Source organism: Polistes dominula, unplaced genomic scaffold (assembly GCF_049000335.1).
Source record: "Polistes dominula isolate Pdom_NZ unplaced genomic scaffold, Pdom_raw_medaka contig_373, whole genome shotgun sequence".
Classification (NCBI taxonomy): domain Eukaryota; kingdom Metazoa; phylum Arthropoda; class Insecta; order Hymenoptera; family Vespidae; genus Polistes; species Polistes dominula.
Window position 1 is genome coordinate 2,327,242 of NW_028300899.1, and position 23,290 is coordinate 2,350,531.

General features: G+C 29.8%; 4 protein-coding genes across 5 annotated transcripts in view; 2 read left to right on the plus strand and 2 right to left on the minus strand.

Annotated features, from left to right (window-relative positions):
• Positions 1 to 13,549, minus strand: part of igl (IQ calmodulin-binding domain containing protein igloo) — a 60,506-nt gene extending 46,957 nt beyond the window's left edge. Inside the window, exons 1-2 of the mRNA XM_015335549.2 lie at positions 12,752 to 13,549; positions 12,060 to 12,411 (exon numbers count right to left, since the gene is read on the minus strand). Of these exons, the coding sequence (XP_015191035.1) occupies positions 12,060 to 12,132 (73 nt within the window). The 5' untranslated portion in view covers positions 12,133 to 12,411; positions 12,752 to 13,549. The remainder of the gene's footprint in view (positions 1 to 12,059; positions 12,412 to 12,751) is intronic.
• Positions 13,550 to 15,951: 2,402 nt separating this feature from the next.
• On the plus strand, positions 15,952 to 20,986 carry Vdup1 (arrestin family protein Vdup1). Of its 2 annotated transcripts, none has more exons than XM_015315837.2 (7): positions 15,952 to 16,386; positions 16,501 to 16,642; positions 17,930 to 18,054; positions 18,309 to 18,526; positions 19,593 to 19,739; positions 19,985 to 20,206; positions 20,296 to 20,986. In XM_015315837.2, the coding sequence occupies exons 2-7, from the start codon at positions 16,530 to 16,532 to the stop codon at positions 20,485 to 20,487; spliced, it is 1,017 nt and encodes a 338-aa protein (XP_015171323.1). In that variant the 5' UTR covers positions 15,952 to 16,386; positions 16,501 to 16,529; the 3' UTR covers positions 20,488 to 20,986. The 2 variants fall into 2 exon arrangements, with proteins under 2 accessions (XP_015171323.1, XP_089033709.1); XM_089177583.1 differs by having other exon boundaries at positions 16,037 to 16,054.
• On the minus strand, positions 20,976 to 22,275 carry LOC107063787 (UPF0235 protein C15orf40 homolog). Its single transcript, XM_015315880.2, has 4 exons — positions 21,965 to 22,275; positions 21,601 to 21,688; positions 21,161 to 21,288; positions 20,976 to 21,088 (listed from the first exon to the last, which is right to left on the minus strand). The coding sequence occupies exons 1-4, from the start codon at positions 22,070 to 22,072 to the stop codon at positions 20,999 to 21,001; spliced, it is 414 nt and encodes a 137-aa protein (XP_015171366.1). The 5' UTR covers positions 22,073 to 22,275; the 3' UTR covers positions 20,976 to 20,998.
• LOC107063777 (coiled-coil domain-containing protein 124) lies at positions 21,788 to 23,262 on the plus strand. Its single transcript, XM_015315869.2, has 4 exons — positions 21,788 to 21,944; positions 22,295 to 22,459; positions 22,601 to 22,881; positions 22,967 to 23,262. The coding sequence occupies exons 2-4, from the start codon at positions 22,301 to 22,303 to the stop codon at positions 23,160 to 23,162; spliced, it is 636 nt and encodes a 211-aa protein (XP_015171355.1). The 5' UTR covers positions 21,788 to 21,944; positions 22,295 to 22,300; the 3' UTR covers positions 23,163 to 23,262.
• Positions 23,263 to 23,290: the final 28 nt, after the last annotated feature.

Consider the following 23,290-nt stretch of genomic DNA (forward strand, 5'->3'; position numbering starts at 1 on the left):
TACTATATATTAAATACACACGCACGTACATTCTATGTATTGTATAACCATATACATATAGATTTTACGATTGTATACTCGATGGTTGTTAAGCGAAATGTTATTGGCTATTCTGTGGTTAAGTTCAACCCCTTCTGTTCGTCATCAAATACATATATAGATGAAGGGATGGGAAAGGGTTAGAGGGAGTACGAGGAAGAGGCATGGAATTTCTGGCTACCGAGTTCCTCAAATTTCTCACTGAATTTAGGAGTGTAAAGAAGGAGATGGCGTGTGGTATCTTCTGTATACGTTCTATGAATGCTTAGTATAGTTTTCTTCGAGAAAGGTGAGGGTTCACATTTTGTATAAATAAATATACATATATACTTGAAATATCTAGCAAGTAATGCGTTTCACTTTGCAAAGATATTGCTTCGTTCCTCATTCGGAGAAAATATGGTTACAGCTATTCTTTTCAACTTTATTTCTGTCAAAGAAGAAATACAATTTGTATACAAAACGAATAGCTTAGCCATGCTTCAAACATTGTGGTATTATTAAAAATTTTCTTCTTTTTTTTTGTTTTGTTTTTGTTTTTGTTTCCTTTACATCGGACCGTAATTATAAAGCCATATAATTGTTCGTTTCAAGTTTTCCAGTAAAATTTTCATTCGTTGTCTTTTCAAATTCTTATTGTCAAAGTAAGAAGGTGAAGCATCAAACGAAAGTGGTTGGTCTCAGTACGATAATTACGCTCCAATTTGCTTACACTTGATACTCTCTCACTAAGTGCTGTATTCGCGAAGGAAAGTTGCGGCAAATTGTTAGTATGTACATGGTGTAAGAACGAACGTTACCTCTGGGAGCCATTTCAGGAAAACTGAGAGAGGAGAGAAGGGTACAGGCTCGAAAATAGCAGAACTAAAATCGGTTTGGTTAGACGAACTTGGCTTGGGTTAAATTTATGGCAAATGAATTTGAACCGAAAAGTGTGACGTATCGCGTGTTAGTTCTAACAAGAGTTTCTAAACGAATTTTACGTAGTTAGACAAATATTATTATTGCGGATATATAGTTCTTACTTTTCATTTTCGATCTTATACATTTGATTTTAATTCAAAGTTTAACTTCCGAAGAAAAAGAGAAAGAGAAAGTTTGTAAAATCTTCATTGTGATTTCATCTACTTTAGCAAATTTTCAAAAGTAAACAAAAAGGATAACGCGAACCAAACGAGATTTTGTTTCGTCGGGATAAAACTGAGGGAAGAAAGCAGATGTGGCTAATTATAATGGAAAAAGATTCTGTATGCAGGTCGTAAGAGTAAAAAATAAAAAGATAAAGAAGAAACATTGTTTCGCTGCAATCTAGTTATGTCAATATATTGGTAAAAATTTGGTCGATGCTTGGAAAGTTCGAGCGCGCCTGAATGTATGCTACCATCTACTAAAAATACACCTCTATTTATCGGTTCGTATTAGTCGAGGGGTTTGTTTAGTCAATAGTCGGTAAGGTAGAAAATGAATTTGTGATCATTTTTATCGACGACATTATTCGATACTATCACGTTCTACTTTACCTTAGATCGGTACTGCATTCTATATTCTTTATTCACAATTTGTGGATAGAAAAACATTATTATTATAATAATATAATAATGATAAAATTATATCATAAAACCTTTAATCATTTTACTGTTTGCATTTAATTTTGATAAATTAAAATCTGTATCCAAGATAACCTAAATAACTTATCTCGCGTAGTATTTCCTCATTGTATATCTTTAAAAGAAATGTAAAAAACGAAGATAAGTCATGTACGAATTAGTTTCTTTGTGTCATTTATTAAATGATTATTTATATATTTAGATGAAAAATGAGATGTCGATTGGAAATGAAAATATATTTGAGTAGGAGAACGGTAAAAGTATGTCTATCGATGCATCAATGTCCTTATCCTTTGACAAATACTTATATCATTTTTAACTTGTTTCCACTTTTTCTTATTACGTTACTAAAAAATATATATTACTTGATACACACGTATTTTACACAACATTTTACAATATATCAACTTGATACACAACATTTTATTACAGTCGTTATAATTTTGATCAATAAAAAAGATATTAAAAAATGACGTAAGAACAGAAGAATAAACTAAAAGTTCGAATGATTTACCAATAAAAGTACAAAACTGGAATTTAATGAACTTGAACAAGCTGTTATATACGATTAAATAGATCAAAGGAAGAATCCTTTATTTCATGAGACACGCGATTAGATTATCGATCATAGTATTTTTTCGCTTTTCTCAATAAATTCGAATTTAAGATCTAAACTCCATGAAAGATTTATATTCCTCGAGCACACACATATACACACAATACACTTATTTTCTCTTTTCTCTAATATACACCGGCACGTTCCAATATGCCACACCTCCGTTTGTTCAAACATAGGAGTGGTCTAAAGTCGTCTCTTTCCTCGATCCCGAGGCTTCCCTCGAGCTTTTGTTTGTCTCATAAAAATCCTACTCCGATCGAATGTCCTTCGGCAATTGAATTTAGGTGTATACACACACATATATGCATATATATATATATATATATATATAAATATAGAAAAAGAGTTACAAAACAATGTTACCGGCCATTTTCAAATGAAATAACTGTTTCTAAAATGAATAAATGATTCGGAAAACCATACTATTACGATGAAAAAATAACAAAATTACGAAAAAGAATATTTTTTAAAATTGTTTCCCAAATACAAATATCTATGTATTGTATAAATTGATATTCTATCAATATTTCAATACTTTCATTGGATTGTTATATAAATGTTTGATAAAAAGATTGATTAAAATTCTCATTTTGAATGATTAATATCGGCTACCTTTAAAAATCATTATTCTTATTTAAATTTAATCAAAAATCATTATACTTTATTGAGTTAAAAAAAAAAAAGAAAAAAAAACTAATTGAAAAACTTAATAATAATTTATAAAAAGCATACGCTCGCATGAAACAAAGCAAAAATAAATTTTTTAAATCCGACTGACAATAATATAAGATTACAATTAATCTCGATGTTTATGAAATCGTATCTGCTTAGTGACTTCTGAGAAATACAATAAACGAAATATATAACACACACACACACACACACACAAACCCACGCAGGATATTTTTATTCAGGTATATAATCGTGAAAGATCGGCTTGTTTTGTATTCAGAACATTTGCATTACCATCGAGTTCGCTGATATACGAAAGTAAATCCATGCACACGAATATACAAACACATACACACACACACACACTTACACGTTCTCAATCGTGCGAAAGTCTATGGAAATGAAAATTTATTTTCAGATAATTTGACGTTGATCCTCAACGTTGATTACGTAAATTTATAGATCAATTTATGTTGTTACGAATACAAAAGAAGAAAATAATTCCTTTGTTTCCACCAACAGGGTTGATTTTTGAGTAAAACTAGAAAGATATATATATATATATATATATATATATATATATATATATATATATATATAAGAAAAAAATGAATAAATAAAAATTAAAAATAACGCGATTGAAAAGAAATGGATAAATAAGAGACGTAGAATAAAATTACAATAATTTAAATTGTATTTGACTTTAGACCGTCTGCTCGCTAGGCATTCGTTTATTGATCTACCAACTGGTGGCACTAGCCGGTAACACTTCTGAATCTCCAGTGGTTCAGGGTGAACGTCCTTTAACCCCTGACCCTTCACTTTACTTATTGTCAGACCGAGTCCGTTGATCGATCATTCGATCTTTTTGATCCTTGTCATGTGATATATATATATGTCGAATAAAACCGAGTGTGTCTCTTTCTTCGTGTGTGCGTGTGTTTGTGTGTGTGTGTATGGGTGTCCCTCTATTAAAGTCGATTATTAACTCAAAGGGTATATGAGAAGTAAAGTTAATTAAATTGATATAATAAAAAAAAATAAAACAAAAAAAAATAGAAATTCCAAAGAAAATTTATTTTTATTTTTTATTTATTTTCAAAGAAGATTATAGGGATTATGTACCTAAGTTATTTCAAAATTATAATCTATTAGTTAGATATTCTTTAACAGATGTGACAAAATAATGGTATTAGTATGTAAAGTGAGAAAAAACATGTTATACATCTTTTATTTTCATTTATTTCTTTTATTTAAGTAATAAATTATGATTAAACGAATACCTGATTTCAGTTTTGTTTTATTAAATTGTATAGATATATGTATGTTTACTTCATTTGATGCTATGCATTTGATTAGCATTACATTATGGAATATAATTAATTCTGAAAGAACACATCTATACAATCCAATGTGTCTGTTACACATTTATGTACTCGCAAAATATACACATATCTATATAACTGAATATATTAATTACAATGGAAATATGTAGCAAGTTCTTCATGTTAGTGTAAAACTAAAATAGATTCAACTTAGTGACTAGAAGAGCCAGGACAACTGGGATAACTTTTCATTCTATTCTATGATATAAACTTCGTCTCCCTTACCTTCATCCTCCTATCTCTCTCTCTCTCTCTCTCTATCTATCTCTCTATTTCTATACTCCTTTCTTGCTGTACTAATAGGTTTGCCGTGTTCTCAATTTTATTGGAAAAGGCTATTAAGTAAACCGATTAGAATTCAATTGATAAAACAAAACTTTATTTAATATTTCCTAATGTAATCAAATAATAATAAAAAAAAAATAAAAAAATTATTTGATCTACTCTTTAACGAATATATTGTTAAATAAAAAATAAAAATAAAATAAAAAAATAAAATACACTTCTAATTCGGTTTCTATAAAGAAACGTTAAAGCGTGGATTAAAATGATCGAAAGAAAAAAAAGTTAAGACGATATTTTTGATTGATTTTACATTAAAAAAAATACAATTAGAGAGCGAAAAGAAAATAAGGGGGGAAAAAGTAAAATAAAGAGAAAAAAAAACACGCGAAAATTATTCGATCAAATGAAGACGAGAGAAAAATATTTTTTTTTTAACGAAGAAAACGAATTTGCTATTCTTATCCGACGATATTTTAAGATAGACAGAATTGATAAAGCTTCAAACGCAGACGCTTTGAGCGATTCGTCTATCGATCCATCGAAGAGAAGGATAGAAGATGAAAAAAGAAAGAAAAGAAATGAGACTGTATAAGAGACAGAGAGTAAGAGAAAGAGAGAGAGAGAGAGTGAGAGAGAGAAAGGTATACCTTTGCAACAGTTGCAACCACCTGACGATACTTATCCGTTGCAATTTCCAACTCGAGTGCAACACGTATTACTCAAATATTTTAAACTCTAACATAAGCTTTTTGCCATTCATTTTCATAATTGACATGTTTCTTTTTTTTTTCTTTTTCTTTTTCTTTTTCTTTTTTTTTCATGCTAAAATACTCGACATCACAAAATTATGGGCCCGTTTTCTTGCTTTCTCGTACATTTTTCTCTTGAATAAATTCAACACAATTTCTTCAATACATATTTTCTAAAGTGAACTTCACTTTCTTTTTTTTCTCTCTCTCTCTCTCTCTTTATTTTTATGTTTTTTTTTTGTTTGTTTACTACGATACTTATGCGAATAAAAAAAATTATACGATGAATTTTATAGGAAAATGTTTATAAAGAAAAAGAATAAAAAAAAAGATTTGAAAAATTGTATTGTTTCAGGATAATGCTTGTTTGATTTTTTATTTGTTTATTAATTAATGAATGTTTAAATATACGTGTAAGTTGAATTTAATTTCAATGAAATAGAGAAGCTTGAGTTTTACTAGGTTACTTGTTATTTAATATTTGAATCGATAAAAAAAGGTGGCCTCTCTCGTAACGAGTTTCTTTTTGGATAGATTTCCGGTTATTTTTGACTTTGAGGATTCCGTAAAAAGCGGCATACTGGCACGTTATTACCGGATTCGTACACTTAGCAACGTATTTCATCGACGTCGCGATGGAGGTCATGAATGCACGCAATCCAAACGAGAAATACATATAATTGTATGCGTGCCAAACGATGCTATGCATGCTCACTCTTTATATTAATACATGTATAAATTGAAAGGATTGTATCCTTTTAATGTTAACCCTATGATCAAAGGATACTAATTTTCATTTGACTTTTCAAAGATCAATTAGATTATCAACATTTTTTCCCTCAAGGTTATCCTGATCGAGTCGAATTAAAAACAAATTAATTATTTATTTATTTAACGTTTATATATTTCGAACGTGATTTCGAAATAATCGTGAATACGCGACGATTTATATTTTTATTAAATATTTTATTGTAATGTTTTTGTCGATTAAAAATTACAGAAAAAAAAAGAACGAACGTTGTGTGTAGTGTATTTTAAGTGAAATTATTTCAATGAAAATATCACAAATATCTAAATAAAATGAATGAGAAATTGTGAAAATCATTTAAAATGATAAATATAGAATGATGATTAAAAAAAAAAAAAGAAATAGAAATAAAATATTAAAAGCACAAAATATTTGTTAAAGGCATAAGCAATATGTTTAAAATATGTATGAGTTAGGTAATATCGTAAACGTAATGTTACGTCTCAGGAAAGATAAATTGATATGGCTTTTTCCTAACTCAAGGAAAATTGCTGAGGACGTAGGAGGACCGATCGATCGATTCGTCGTCGTTCTTGTTACCGAAACAAATCTCGCACGTACAGATTTGGCAGCTCTAGAATCTCGATATCCTCTCGCTAATTTAAATTCAGTACTATCGGTCCTTTGCCAAGACCATTTCATCCATTTGTCGTTGGGATCTCGTTAACGTATCGTCTTATTATTGATCACGTTTATATTTGCTCATTTTATTCGATATGAAATCAATTTTTTCTCGTACGACAACAAACGCGTCAATAACAACATCAATAATATCCATCAAGAATATATTTAATTTAGTATAATTTTTTTTTTAAATAGAAATAATTATAATAATAAATTATTATTTTATTATAGTATATATTATATGTTATATTGTTATATATATATACTGCCATCTGTTAGAATCTTATCGAACTAACAGAGATAATCATGACTCTTTGTTAATAAACAAATAATTTTTCAATAAAATAATATTGCGATTATAAATTGAGATATAAACTATCCTATCTTTTAAGTTGGATGAAACTGCATACAGTGTGCAAAATTTTATTCAAATCGGTTCAGTAGTTTAGAAGTTCATTGCGGACAAACAACGTGACACGTAATTTATATACATTAAGAAGATAAGATACATATATATATATTATAACAGTAATAATTATTATTATTATAACTAACATGAAAGATGTTCAAACGAATAAAAAGAAAAAAAAATGTATGATGAGAAAAAACAATGTGAAAATGAAAATTTGTGCAAATGAAAAAAAAAGTAAAAAAAAAGAAAAAAAAAGGAAATCACGAAGGAGAAAAGTGAACAAATCTTTTCGATAAAGCTAATACAGAATATATCGGTAGATTATCGATCCTCGTACAGTAAAAATAATGAAAGAGGAAGAAAAAGGGAGAAAGATGGAAAATAAATGAGTAGGTAACGTTGAAGCGCAAACAGTAGAACGTAAATAACCGTAAAAAGAGCTCGTTCGGGAATTTACTTGCTCGTACGATAACGTACATATGTTTTTATAAATGCATCAGCCTCTTTTTCTCTTTCTCTCTCTCTCTATTTCTCTCCTTTCTAAAGTAATCGAAAGAAAAACTCTTCTCGTGAGTGTCCGTTCATGTATGTAAATGTTTATGTGTCTGTGAAGACAAGATTTATGGATAATGAGATTTATCGAATAAACATTCCCCATTGGTTTTTATTCCCTATCGAGGTTACTGTTTAAAACGTATACAAATTTCTTTTTTTGTTTTTTCCTTCAATTTAGAACATTTTTCTAATCCTTCTCTATGCTGTTGTATATTTTTCTTGGTTTTTTATTGTTTTTCCTTTTTTTTTTTTTTGTATTCTTTTAAATTATAAATTTCAATGTACAATCGATTATTAGAAATGTTTAACAAATTGTCTTATTTTGTATATTATATAAAATACTATCATTTGATTGGAAATATTTTTTAAAATTTTTTCAATGATTTTATGTAGATATTAGAAATGAGAGATAATTACTTATATGTTTTAAACATTTTTAATCGCAAAGTAGCGTTTTAAGATAAATGATGTGTCTCATTAGAAAACTCTCCTATGTTTGAAACAATAGAATAAGTTAGAACGAGAGAAATAGAGAAAAGTTCGAAACTAAAGGAAGGAATCAGTAAGAAAGATAGAACTTTTCATTAGTTTAACTACCAATTTACTTATACTTAGCTTTGCATTTACAAGAAATCATTACTTATTCAAGGATACATGAATACTCTCAAAAGAGAATAGAAGAGACATTTAATGTTTCATGTGTGTGTTTGTGTGTGTGTGGTTCTTTTATAAAAGAATTAAAACTAAACGAGATACTAATTATTTCATCTTATTTAATTTTATTCAACCTGCGTACATTTGCACATGCTTGTAATAATAATCTTTAAAAAAAAAAAAAGATCTTCTATATTTTTTTTATCCACAAATTTGTATTATAAAAGAAGATCAAATTGTAATATTTTTTTATTATAGATCCACATATCCGTTATGATTTACATGAAAAAAAAAAGAAACTTCTTTTCCACTAGATCGAAGAAAAATGATACAATTTTGAATATTGAATCAACGTGAATGTCGTTAGGATTATTATTCTTTACAAGTTCGAGACTTGTAACGGGAGGATTTGATTTTCGAAGGAAACATCCTTATTCTATTCGGCATATCGAATAAAGTGTCTCTATCGGTTTTCAATCTGGAAGTGTAGTGCGATTACGTCGATAAATCGATATGCCGTTATGTATCTACACTAGGATAACTATTTCCACGAGAAAATTCCTGGATAAAAGTCATCCTAGCATAAAAACGTTTTATCTCTTCTACGTCTATCTACTATGTACAATATATATATATATATATAGATGGGTCTGTGAATGCATCTATATACTATTTAGATATTTACTATGTATATATGTATGTATTTACGTGCCGCTGGGTACATTCGACTGGGATCTTGAACGTCGGCAGGATTCGTTAAAGTTTACGAGTTCGAAGAACAGGATTTCGTCGATTCACCTAGACGTACCTTAGAACGATGTCTAAATCGAGTAAATGTCTCCGCAATCACCTTGTTCGCTTCTAACAACAACGTGTTATATAACCAACGTAAGTTTAAGATTGGGTCATTAACCTATTTTAGTCACAATACGTTTGATGGTCACGCAAACTTTCTGTCTCAAGGAATGCAGGAATGTCCTTTCATTGTTATACACGTTTATCAATGACTTACCCTCATACGTACTATACACGCGCACAAACAATTCAAATTAAATTAAAGAATAAACGAACAAAAAGAAATATTTGTAAGATAAAATTGAATGTATGCAAAATTTGGAAGAAGAAAAATGTGATCTTGAAAATCATTTAGGATCATCGAGTCTTGTAATTAGATTAATTCATTTGATTAACGCCAATATATTTTATAATTAATCGATTATTCGAATTTATTGGAAGTTCTTGAATGTATTGCGGTATTTTTTCTTTTGTTTTTTTTTTTTATTTTTTTTTTTATTAAATCAAACACTCGATAGAGAGAAAGGTATTAACAAATCGGATAGAAACGTTTTCGTTCATTGGATTTTTGCGTTACCGTATTCGTTCAATTTCAACGTCAATAAGTAATTGAAATCAGTGCACGTGTATCAAAATCGCAAACGCAATTACTCTCACGTCGATACATTTTCCAGGTCCATTTATATATAACGCATATATATATTTGGTCATCGTTAAATTTGATTCCTTTTACAAACAAACGTGAAATTTTTAGGGAAATTATTCATCGGATGGAAAATTTGAAACTGTGCGATATATTTCTAGAGGGTGACTCATTACGTGAAATATCATTACCGAAATGATTTCTTTTACAATGTGATTTTTTTCAAATATATAAAAGAACGTATATATTTCGAAAGTGTAATCAATAGATCGAGAAGAAGTGTTCGTGTCTAGGGTGAAGAGGGATGAGTCATCGAAACGTTTTTTTATTCTTTTAAAGAGAAAAAAGAAAAAGAAAAAAAATGAAATAGGAAAAAAAAGCATATCAGCCCCTACGGGGCATGTAGAAAAGCTCACCAGTGCTATTTATCTCGCGAGATGATCGCATTAAGATTGGGTTACATCGTAATTCACTATGCTCGTAAAAAAAACCACCTAAGTTTTGTTACCATCCGTGCAAAATACTGCAAAATAAGTAAAAACTTGAAAATAGAAAAATAAAAAGTAATAATAATTTCGAATAAGCGTGATAGTTTAAATCTTAACATCTAGGAAGATTTATCTTTCAATAATTACGAAAATAATTTGTAAATGTATTAAAAAAAGAAAATGTTGATTGATCGTATTTTAAAATATTTCGAAATTATCGAAACACACTGTTTATAATAAAACGTTGCTATACTAATTATATACCAAAGTTTCATTTAGACAACTTAAGCTTTACTATTTCGGTCTCGTTTAGGTATTGACAATTAATAATTACTGTATAATATTGAGTTCAAACGATAATTTAAATACCCCCACTCCTATGTTTAAAATATACAGAGTGGTTCGATAATTATGTGAGGATACTTTTAAATATTATTGATCAAAATTTGTTTATAATAAAATTTGAAGCTTTATTCCTAGAATTTTGTAAATGATAAAACCATTTTTTACGTTACACGATATTATCAACGTAAAACGTAGTAACTACATACTCATTAAAACGAATAATTAGAACTGTCTAAAAAAAATAAATAATAATACCTTTCAATTACAAGTTCATTGAAGTATTTAATTTGTAATATGTAGGTGATGGTGTATAATTCTTTGTCTAAAATTACAAAGCTAAATTAACGCATCCTGCTGGATCACGAAGCTTGACGAGCGTGCTACGAACTGTGAACCGTGCCATCGTTTATATCGACATTCTGTCATACGTGACAGAGTTCTAAGGTCCGTTTTAACAAGACACGCTGATTTTAAATACCCTATATATATACATACATACATCATCAATCTCTACAATTTCTTCCTATTTGATACGACCTTCTTTTATTTTTCTCTTTAACATATTCTTATTTTTCCACGGATATTTTTCCTTCAAATTAACATATATTTCATATATCATACCTATCCTACTTTATTACTTTTTCCCCCCTTATGTTTTTCGCGTTCACATACGCGTACATATTATATCGTTGAAAACAATTTTCGTTGAAAAAAAAAAGTATATATTTTTATTAAAATTTCGAAATTATATTTCAAGCGAAATCGAATAAATACATGCACGCATCATAAACACACGTACGAATATAATATCGATTGACTGTCTAGGAACATTATTCTATGCAAATTAACTATATTATTCTTTGATAAACAGCTTTAAAAAGACTAAGCAAAGCATCGAATCGATATTTTCGATTACGATCTATTACAGTCGCCATTTCTAAGAACACTTATACATTACGAAGCGAGAACGATCAAACCAAACGATACGTCCTTGTGGATTTATATAAACTTTTTATTTCTCCGTCTGTCTTTCTTTCTTTCTTTCTTTCTCTTTTTTCTCTCTTATTGAATAATAATTCCATAATAAAAACAAGTAGTACTTTTAAAGTCAAAAAAAAAAAATAAAAAAAAACGAAAAGAGAGAAAAAAGGTTGTAGTAGACGGTAAAGATGGGGTAAGGCGGGTAGGAGGGCGGAGGGGAGATTGAAGAGGGGGTGGTAATCCAGACACGAGCTAGACGCGAACTTCTCAACGAAGGACTTGCGTGTTCGATGAAAAAATTTGAAAATAATGAAATAAACGGAAGAAGAAAAAAAAAAAAAAAGAAAAGAAAAAGAAATAGAAGAAGAAAGGAAGTAAAGATGAATAAGTAAACTCACCACCATTCTTGACGTCCTCCTTTGCTTCTTCAGCAGCTGGCTGGACGCTTTCCTTGCTCGTGTTGCAGCCCATTTTCTTCTTCTTCTTCTTCTTCTTCTTCTTCTTCTAGTATTATCTCTTTCTCCCTTTTTCACTCCTTCTTTCAACCCTCCGAATTATCCTCTTCTCTTCGTCCACGAACAGCAACCACCACCACCACCACTTCTTCCTCTTCTTCCTTCTCCTCTTTTTCCTCCACCCTCTAGACCGGCTACCGGCGGCACTCCCCGTTTCGCGACTCTACTCTTTCCCCTTTTCTTCCCTCTTCGTATCGTCGTCAAATCGGCTCACCAGTTAACATCCATGATATACCTAATGATATAATAACAATGATAATAAATTGAAATAAATATGTATATATCTATTTACAAGGAAGAAAAACTATAATTAATTATCTAATTGTATAAATATTATTATTGTTATTATTATTTATATACGTGATAATAAAAATGATAATATAACACATAGACAATTTATTATAATTATTGAAAAAAAAATTGAATAAAATGGAAGATTAGTCAGACACAGTCACGAAAACGACAAACTATTACGACTACGAATACGAAAACGAGAACGACAACGACTACGACTACGACTACGACTACGACAACGAATGACGACGAATGTCGACGATAGATGCGAACTAACGTACCTCCTCTCCCCTTATCTCTTTTTCTTCCTCTCCTCTTTCACCACCTTCTTTTTCTCCTCCTCGAATATTCGACGATCTTCCGTATCCACCGCGAGAAATATTCTCCCTTATATTTTTTTTTCTTTCTTTCTCTCTCTCTCTTCCTCTCTCTTCGTTTCTATCCTTGCGTTCGTCCTCGAAGGTCAATGGCCACGGTGCGCGAGTGTCCTATGTGTATATGTATGTGTGTGTGTGTACTTACTACCCCTTTACTATCACCTCTTCTCACCTATCTTTTTTACTGGTTTGTTATGTCTGTTAAAACTCCCTCGTCAAAGATACTTCAAACAAATCCCCCACCACTACTACTACTACTACTACTACTACTATTACTTTTTCTTCTTCTTTTTCTTCTCTATGATCTTAACACATTGCTTATCTCTTTATCACATCATTTTTTCTTTGGTCGACTTTTATCTTACTCGATATATTATACCGAAAAATGAAGAAGGATCGGCTTCTTCACCAACACACAATCTACAGGAGGGGAAGGTACGTTGATTCCATCGGCACGAGACTGAGCTAAATGAGTAAGCTTCACAGTTTTATGCATATATATATATGTCCAATATATTTATGTGTTTTCTGTACGTATACGTATGTTTCTATGTGGGTGTCTCTCTGACAATGATAAAGAGACAGAGAGAAAGATAGAATGAGAGATAGAGAGAAAGTAATAGAAGGGGTAGAGAATGAGAGAGTGAGTGAATGAGTAAGAGAGAGAGAGGGAGGGAGAGAGAGAGAGAGAGAGAGAAAGAAAATTTTCACGAGCAACCCCCGAAAGCACGAAGGACTCACGTCGACGACACGGGGCGTACTGACGACGCTCTCTGCCGACGACCCTGCCCTTCGTTGCGCGAATACTCTTCTACCACTACTATTACTAATACTACTACTACTGTTACTACTATTACTATTATTATTACTACTAACACTCTTACTCCTAAACACACCGATATTTCTCCTACAGGCTTATTCAAAAGTCATAACCTTCTTTAAATAAAATACACCTACGATACGTTCTTCTATGTTTTCTTTTTGTTTGACTATTTTTCCCTCCCTATTTGACATTTCTTCACTCCTTCTCTTTCTCTTTTCCTTCTTTTATTTTATCCGTTTTTATATTAGATATATAAATACATGGGAATGTTAATGTATATGTATATGTGTATATATATACTGCTTTTCCCTATAATCGTTTGTGGTGGCGCCATCTTTACTATGGTTAACATTTTCTTTATATTTCATGTTGTCGGTCCTTTTTGCAAATGCTTTAGGAATGTTTTAGGATGTGTGTGTGTGTGTTTTTTTTTAATTTGATTGTTTGTACACATGGTGAGAGATTGAACGATTTGATTTGTAGAGTGGATTAGAAAATATTAATGATGATTTTATAGAAAATGTTAATTATTTATGCTAAGTATAGATGATTCTAATTGTTTTTTAAATGCGGATCTTAAAAATATTGATAAGTGATTTATGATTCTCTCATTTATCTTTATTATTTATAAAATCGAATTTCATTTACTTGTTCGTAAATCAGTGAAGGATGATATATTTAATTTTTTTTTTTTTCAGAAAGAAAAAACACGTTTTTAATTATTACAATTCACTTAGTCGTAATTGTTTTATTTCTTTTATTACGATTTCGAATTAATTATGATTAAAAAAGTGAAAAGCACAATAAGCAATGAACATAGGTATTACTTTGTTTATAAGAATGAAAAATAATTATTTTTGTGTACAGAAAAATGAAAAAGAAATATACAACATCTCGAATAGCACAGTAAACAATAAACATTTTACTTTATTTATTATAATTAAAAATAATTAATTTTCCCGTGCAGAGAAATAGAAGAGGAAGTATGTAATATCGACAAATTTGTTAATCGATAATGCATTCTGTGCCGTATCATTTCGATCTGTTACATTAAATTTATTCAATCATGGAATTCTCAAATTGCATTTAATGGATGTGAATAAAATCATTAATAACGTTGTATTAATTAGAAGAAAACAATCATTACTACTGTAATGCTTGTAATAGGAATTATTTTTAATAACAACTGTTACGTCAATTTAATTGTCATTTGGTAATTTAATCATCCCTTTTATTTATACTAATTAAAAATATTTGTAAGTATTAATAAAAATGAAAAATATGTAAAACACTTGAAGAATGTGATATTTTTCAAATACAAATATCCTGGAAAAATCCTGAAAAGATCTTTTTAATCCGTATAATTCGTTAGAAGCCTTGTTATTGGCTAGACTGGTAGACTATTGCCAGACGGGCGCCAGTTCCTTCGTATACTTCACGTTTTCTGGAACGAATATCGACCTCTCCTCGTCCTGATTATTCCTCGCGATTCTTTATCACGCATGTTTTACTTTTCTCCTTTCACATATATGATACATAATGTGACTTTAAAATTCTTTTTATCATCTTATATAATATATATATATATATATATATATATAATTTCAAAGTTTTCAAAGTTTTGTTGTTGTAGTAAATAAAACTTTAATCATTCATTTCATCAATCGAAAGCTCATAAATATTTTCTACGCGTTACCTGAATACATCATTTTAATTTTCATTTTAATGAAACAAAAAGAACAAGAATTCATTTATTCGACATAATCCTTCATTATGTTACTATAATTAAATTCCATCGCGTCATGTAATTCAATATGAAGCCGATAGAATTCTCTTTTTTATATTATATAAAATAGCGTATAGTAGAACTTTGAATAATTCAATAGAAAATTGTGAAGTACATGACCGTGCATTTAATTTACAAATTATCCAACTATTACAATAGTACAACTCGGAATATTTCAAAAATGCATTCCAATGCATGCATTTATCGACAATTAATAAAGCTAATGCTTAAACTTTTTTCCAAAAAAAAAAAAAAGAAAACAAACAAGAAAACAATTAAATAAACGACCACAAAATAAATTGTACAAATTACGTTTAAAAAAATGATTAAAAAAAAAGGAGCATACCGAGTAAGTTAAAATAATGCAACTAGATTCGTTGTAACACGATCGTGTTTGGATTCGTCTGATGAGAACGATCGTCTCTCTGATTGGTTGAAAAGCAAGATCGTGAACAGGTAGGGAGCGAAAGTGAGCTGAACAGTAGTGAGTAACCAAGAATGGTCAGGAGTGCGTGTTGTGTGTTTCACGAGAGTGCTACGAGTTGGGTTCGTGGTCGGAGTGTTTCAATATTCTTACGGATTCTCCAATTGCATACAAGTTCCTTTCATTTATTGTCTTGGGATAAAAAGAAACAGAAAGAGAGAAAGAGAGATAGACAGAATAAAAATAACACAAAGTGTTCCATCAAAATGTCGACCATATTGAAGAAAATTGCATTAAATATATTTTTACGCGAAGAGAACAGAATAATGTGAATAATTGAAAAAAAAAGAAAAAAAAAGAATTTAAAAACGTGGGCAAGGTTATGGGCGTGCTCAAAGGATTCCTTTTCAGTGGTTCTCATTTATTCGTCATTCTGTTGGATATCAAAGAGAAGCTTGTTTCCTCTTGATCGGTGTAACGTGAAAATAGTTGTGACGTAAGCACCTGTGCGTAAACTCGTCTCTCGAAGATATATCTTCTCTCTCTCTCTCTTTTTCTATTTTTTTCTGTTTCTTTTTTTCTAAATATATATATTTATTTTATATATATCTATATAAAAGGAAAAAAGGAAACGCGATAAGAAGAAAAGATGACGCGTAAACTGAGCAAGTTTTTGATATTCTTCGACAATACTAATCTATTATACTTTCCCGGTCATTTCTTGTCCGGACGTGTGCTCATCGAGCTCGACGATGAAGCATAGTAAGTTATTCCATATACGTTTCACTTTCTATTATGTATCAGTCTGTTTCTATAATAAAAATTCGAAATATATCTAGCAGAAAAACAATATGGCGTTGTTCTCAACTTCGCATTTCATATCATTTTAACACTAAAATTATCAAATCCTTTTAAAATGATTCCTTTTTCAATTAATTTCGATGTCATAATTAACACAAATATATGAACTATCTTTATTTGTTTTGATTAAATTAAATAGAGTATAAACAAAATAAATAACGAGAAGATAAATATTGTTTTTCAATTTATTCGATAAATGTGTGCCGATATTTCTAGTGTTAATAACAAAAATAATGAATACCTCATTAAAGATAGCGTTTTACAATGAATATTTATGAAATCATGCATGTATTTATGCATTTATGTATATAAATAAAATACTAAGTAGGTGATTGATTGATAATTTGTCGTCAAAGTATAATGTAACTTTCTTATTGCATTAAAATGCCTTTCGCGTTTTCCAAAACTTTTTAAAAACTCATTCACGTGTTCCATCAAAACGTTTGCATGTACAACAACGGTATAAAAGACATAGAGAATTTCTTTGGCATTTTAATTAGATTTATTCCGTCAAATATGTTTCTTCTTTTGTTTATTGAAGCATGAAAAGGTGAGAGGTCCTTTCTTGACAAAAAATGTATTTCCGATCATTATACTTTACGATATCATTTATTTATAATAATAGACTGAATTATCTAATAATAAAAAAGAATACAACACGTATATGCACTTGCAATATATAAAATGATCGTAACGCCTTACTACCTCATATTATTTTTTTGTTTAAAAATAATAAGTGAACGTATGCATGTGCATATATTTATTGACGTCATACTGTTATAATCATTTATTTAATAATAATAATAATTATTATTATTATTATAAAAATGTGTTAGTACGGTTACGTGAAACGTATTCCAACAACATTACTTACGCGTGACAAAAATAATAATTATTACGAAATAACAACGGAAACGGAAATGTGAGCTGAACTTGATTTTGTGTGACGAAAAATAATATTTTGTTTCCTGCTTTTTCCGGAATTTCTCATATTCTGTAAAGGAAGTAGAAGAGAGTACCGGCGGCGTCGGCATATTATGCCAACGTTCGTACAAGAGATGCTTCCTTTGCAATTTATGGTACAATAAACTCCACGAAGCATTGTATGTATTCCCATACATATACAAAACCTTGGTTCCTTAATAACATACTCTCTCTCTCTTTCCTTAACTTACTGCGTTATTTCAGCGTCTCTGGATTGCATTTTCACGTTGTTGGTGAAGGAGTCGTTCGTGTTAGAAGCCAACGTGCTGAAAGGGTCTACGATAAAGAGAACTACATAGATTTTCGAATGAGACTTCTTGGCGAACCAGGTAATTCTAATTTATTTTTATCCATTACCTAAGGAAGAAGAAAAAAATGATAAATACTACTATAAATGATTTTATTGGAAAATATTTTTCATTGAAAAATTCATTAAATTACACAATTACTTTATTAAATATTCATTGTTTCCAATAAAATACTTAATATTTTGATGGTTTACATTTTCTTATATTGTTGTTTGTTGTTCTTTCTAAAATTGAAAATATATTATTAATTGTTCAATTTGATGTTTTATATTCAGGGGAAGGACCGTCGCTCTTATCACCAGGGATTCACAGTTTTCCTTTTAAATTAGGCTTACCTTTGGGATTACCATCAACTTTCTTAGGTAAACATGGTTGGGTTCAATATTATTGCAAAGCAGCGCTACGAGAACCAGGTGGATTGACGCATAAAAATCAACAGGTTTTCATCGTTATGAATCCAATCGATTTGAATCTCGAACCACCGATTTTAGCGGTTAGTTCATTAAATAAATTATTAATTAATTATCTTATTTTTGAGATATACAAATTTTGTTTTAAAAAGATTAAACGTGAAACGTTCAAGATAAACTTCGATATAGATATGTTAATTCGATGCTATATTTCTTATTTTTTTTTTTTTTTTTTTTTTACTATGAAAGTATAATGATATAATTAATGTTCGTAAAATTAATGACAAGAAAAACTTGAATATTTTCTTCGAAATAGGGTCGACCACCTCGTAAAATTAAAATATACGCTTTCTTTTACATGATTAAGATTAAACGAATCTTCCAAGCGTATTAATAAAACCGGGTTTCAAATATCGGTCATTGACTTTTATGAAAAGAATTTTAAATGTTCGTATTCCTATGTGCCAAAAAGATATTTTGAAAATTACATTTATTTAAATTAAACTAGAGCTATCATTTATATTAAAAGAATAATTTCAATTAATCTATTATTAATTTATCTTTAACTCTATTATCTCACGTAGATAAATTATATTTTTTAAACCTTAACTTTTTCGTTACTGGTGACCCGTATACGGGTCGTTCATGCAGCAAAGACCCCACTGACCCATATAGGGGTCGTATCATTTGACGATACATAGTCACCAACAAATTTTTATGAAACGATACTTGCGCTGAAGCATGTCGTAATGAAAGGGTTAAAGAGGCCACTTGAATAAAAATTCAATTGAAGAATGTAATACATGCATACATTTATACTCATATAAAAGAGGTACGATATTCTTCATTTACGTTTCAAATGACAATGATACCATAAGCAAAAGCAACATGAGATAATAGTTACGTAGGCACATGACATTGAGAATGAAACGTAGCCGCATTATTGCTACTGTTATGCATTTCACGTTACGGTTGACTCGTTTGATCATCGAACAACTCTCTCTCTTTCTAGTTGTGCAACACGTTGAACTTTCAAAATATACCGCCCATAACGCGCGTAACAATGTTACCAACTTACGAAATCTTATACACCCTAGGTTAGTAATTTATTATCTAGTAACTTAATACATTTCTTTCCGTGTGGTTTAGCAACCTGCCAGGCAAGAAATAGAACAACGGGTTGGCGTCTCCTGTGTGTCGGGTGGTCCGGTCTTTTGCAGAGTGAGCTTGGATCGAGGCGGATATGTTCCTGGAGAAAGCATCGGCATCTCTGCTACGGTTAATAATCGTAGCAAGGTACGTTGGTTTATAATTATTACAATATTTTTTCTATTTTATTTCTCATATTTCATTTGTTCTTTTTGTATTAAAAAAGAACCGCATTTTTAATGCACGCACGTGATGATAAACTCTCTCCATGATCGAACGATCATTAAAATCATGATTTAAAAAAAACGCTGATTATCTTGATTAATAAAGAAGAAATATTTAATATATTTTTCTATTTTTGTTATTCACAAAATTGTTAATTAATTTATTAGGTGACGATGAAATCAACGAAAGCTTTTTTAACGGAAACTATTCAATATCTATGCCGTGGAAAGGTGCTGGCTAGTGAAACACGAGAACTAACTAGTGTGTCGAGAGGGAAAATCCGGCCAGGTGAAGGTGAAGAATGGCTAAATGAACAAATGTACGTTCCACCTTTACCACCAACCAATCTCAGAGGGTGTCATTTGATCAACGTACTGTATCATGTTTATGTATGTATTCGAGCTACTTGGATAAAATGATACTCACTTTACGGATTCTAATTCTATGTCTCTTATGTAATGTATTTCTTTCTGTATAGTTCGTTATAAGCCCAAAGAGCCTAGATAAGGAGATAAAACTACAGATACCAATCGTACTGGCAACATATCCGCTAAGACAGGAAGGAGCACCAACAGGTACTGCACCTTCCAAACGTGGAGCACATTACCCTTCAACGCTACCTATTTTTAGACCATGGCTTGACGACAAAGCTTTTGAGATACAAGAATGAATGAATGTATTTATTGTTTCACAATATTTGAAATCATCAAAACGTGTACAATAACCAGAACACGATGTCTGATTTATAAAAATCGGAAAAATCAAAGATAAAATATACTTATAACACTGCTTTCTAATGATATTTTAAAAAAAAATCGGAAAATGATCGAATTAATATTCTGTGATCCAAATATATTGGATGTTTATTAAGAGTACACTCAAGATCTTTATGTATTAGTTAACTAATTTTATGAAATATTTAATTGAAAATAATTATATTAAAGATATACATTATATTAATACATTTTTAATGTTTTCAATACTTATATATAGATAGTATATATTTATATATGTTATATGAGATATATCAAAATCCGTCCATTTTAAAATAAAATAAAAAAAGATTAAGATATTTTTAGACTGTCGTATATTGTATGTACAGCAGATACGAGTTATAAAAAGAATAGGAATGATGAAAGAAGAATAATATAATGAAAATGTTAATATCACATGATGTTTATTTAATTACCTATTTCTTTTCTAAATCTTTCCAATGCTTGATCCACTGTAATTCCAGTCGCAGTGATTACTTTTTGTCTACCTTTCGATCCCTTAAAAAGCAATTTAAATAAGTTATATACATATGCATGAAATATACAAGAAATATTAAATGAATTACTAACTCGATCTAATGATACATCTGATTTTTTTAAACCTAATACGGATGCTAAATATTTCACGAGTTCAGTATTTGCTTCGCCTTGTACAGGAGGCGCAGATATTGCAACACCTACAGCTTCTTCTGAAATATCTGTGTGTTCCATGTAATTAATATTATTAAAAACTGGAAGTCTGTTGGTTTTTTTTTATGAATAAATATTTGGAGACCAGATGTCTTTGTGAAAAGTATGCAATGCATCAGAGAATTTACTTTTTAAATCTCAATATAAATTTTAGTTAATATTTCTTATTTTTTGTACTTTTTTGGCACAAATAAGGTTATGATACAAATGTCTTGGTTAATTGATTAACATAAATAATTTCTTTCAAAAACATCTATGCCCAAATAATTTAGTCTAATTAAAATAAAAACTATTAAAACATCTGATGATAAGTTTATTACCTGTTATACCGTTATTTTTAGCACCAGGTTTAGCTTGAATTTTAATTAATATACTTCCGTCTTTACTAACAGTTACAGGACCGGTTATCTGTTGAAATAATAAATAAAAATAGGAAAGGTATAAACAAATTTTTGACAAGTTAAATTGTGTATCTATCAACAAACTACAACGTGTGTCAGATTGAAGCTTTAATTTAGCAAGAAATTCGCAAGCGCCATCTGTAAAAGTAGTTTACTATAGCTTAAGTATAGACGAGTGGATCAGAAAATGTTATGTTGTTGCTATAATAGGTGATCGATTATCAATCAGAGTTAGTTATCCTGATTTTTTCGTTCGTTAATTGGTACGTAAAAAAAGATTTACCGTATTATTTACATCAACAACGACGTTCTGAGTTTTTTTAGATTTCTTGCCTCCTTGTTTCGACATTTTTCTAATAATAATAACGTTTCGTATTAATTTATTCCACATTAAGATAAGTTAAGGATAAAGTATCTTCGGACATTTGTGGTAGTTTATTATTTAAGTATATACGTTATTAATTAAATCGTGTTGTTCAATATTGCGTGTCGTTTAACCTCAACAAGTTTAGTGATTGGTGTGTCTGGTGTATTACAGTGTTACCAACCTTTCAACGATTGAATATTTTTAACCGCGTGATTTAGAAAATATGATTCTTTGTTTTTCCATTAGATCATAATGCCTAAGAAATTTGTGGGTGTGAATAGCAAGGCTGTTGCAGCCAGAGAAAGAAAAGCTGCTGCTAAGGAAGCTGAAAATACAAAGAAAGCTTTGGAAGCTGAAGAAAAAGCTTGGCAAGATGATAATAAACAATTGTTAAAGAAAAAACAGAAACAAGTATGTGCAAATGATAGATAGTATTATATTCTAGATTTAAAAGAAATTGTTTCCAATACTTATTGTTTATTTAAAAGATATGTAAATAATTGTTAAACATGTTGATAATAATTATGCAATGTTGTGTCGATTTGGATATAGGAAGAACTCGAAAAGAAGAGACAGCAACAATTAGAAAAGAAGGCAGAAGTTAAAGCTTTATTAGAACAAGAAATGGCAACTATTAAAGTAGGAGGCAAACAACCTATTGCTAAGATTACAAAGAGTGAAATATTGGAAACTATTGAGAGACGTAATCAAGCTGCCAAGATCGAAAAGAAGAAAGAGAAAGAGAAAGAGAAACCGATAGAAGAAAATTTGAATAGAGTTGTTATTGAAGGTGAAAGTGCGCATGGTATAGATGAAGCTTTATCAATTTTAAGGTAAGCGCATTGGAAACTCATAATTTATGAAACTACATATATGTAGATTTATCTATGTATATATTATAATTGATAATTTTTCTAGCGTCAAAGATCCAGAAGTTGATCGCCATCCGGAAAAACGTTTGAAAGCTGCTTATGCAAGTTTTGAAGAAAAAATGATGCCTATTATTAAAGAACTAAATCCAACTTTAAGGCTCAGTCAATTGAAACAGATTTTGAAAAAGGAGTGGATGAAGTCTCCGGAAAATCCGCTCAATCAGAAGCTGTTTAATAATTGATATTAGCACATCTTTATCAATAGTCTATAATACTTTCACATGACTGAATATAATATTATTAACTTAAATGTTTTACAGAAAAAAAAAGAAAAGAAAATAAGTAATATGTGTAAGTATAACGGATCATA

Excerpts from the sequence above, each read along its gene's own strand:
- Vdup1 (XM_015315837.2), top strand. The coding sequence starts at position 16,530 with ATGACGCGTAAACTGAGCAAGTTTTTGATATTCTTCGACAATACTAAT. Across the intron at positions 16,643-17,929 it reads GAGCTCGACGATGAAGCATA|CGTCTCTGGATTGCATTTTC; the intron begins GTAAGTTATTCC and ends GCGTTATTTCAG. Across the intron at positions 18,527-19,592 it reads TCGAACCACCGATTTTAGCG|CAACCTGCCAGGCAAGAAAT; the intron begins GTTAGTTCATTA and ends CGTGTGGTTTAG.
- LOC107063787 (XM_015315880.2), bottom strand. The coding sequence starts at position 22,072 with ATGTGGAATAAATTAATACGAAACGTTATTATTATTAGAAAAATGTCG. Across the intron at positions 21,689-21,964 it reads TTGTTGATGTAAATAATACG|ATAACCGGTCCTGTAACTGT; the intron begins GTAAATCTTTTT and ends TTATTTCAACAG. Across the intron at positions 21,089-21,160 it reads CAGATGTATCATTAGATCGA|GGATCGAAAGGTAGACAAAA; the intron begins GTTAGTAATTCA and ends TTGCTTTTTAAG.
- LOC107063777 (XM_015315869.2), top strand. The coding sequence starts at position 22,301 with ATGCCTAAGAAATTTGTGGGTGTGAATAGCAAGGCTGTTGCAGCCAGA. Across the intron at positions 22,460-22,600 it reads TAAAGAAAAAACAGAAACAA|GAAGAACTCGAAAAGAAGAG; the intron begins GTATGTGCAAAT and ends ATTTGGATATAG. Across the intron at positions 22,882-22,966 it reads GAAGCTTTATCAATTTTAAG|CGTCAAAGATCCAGAAGTTG; the intron begins GTAAGCGCATTG and ends TAATTTTTCTAG.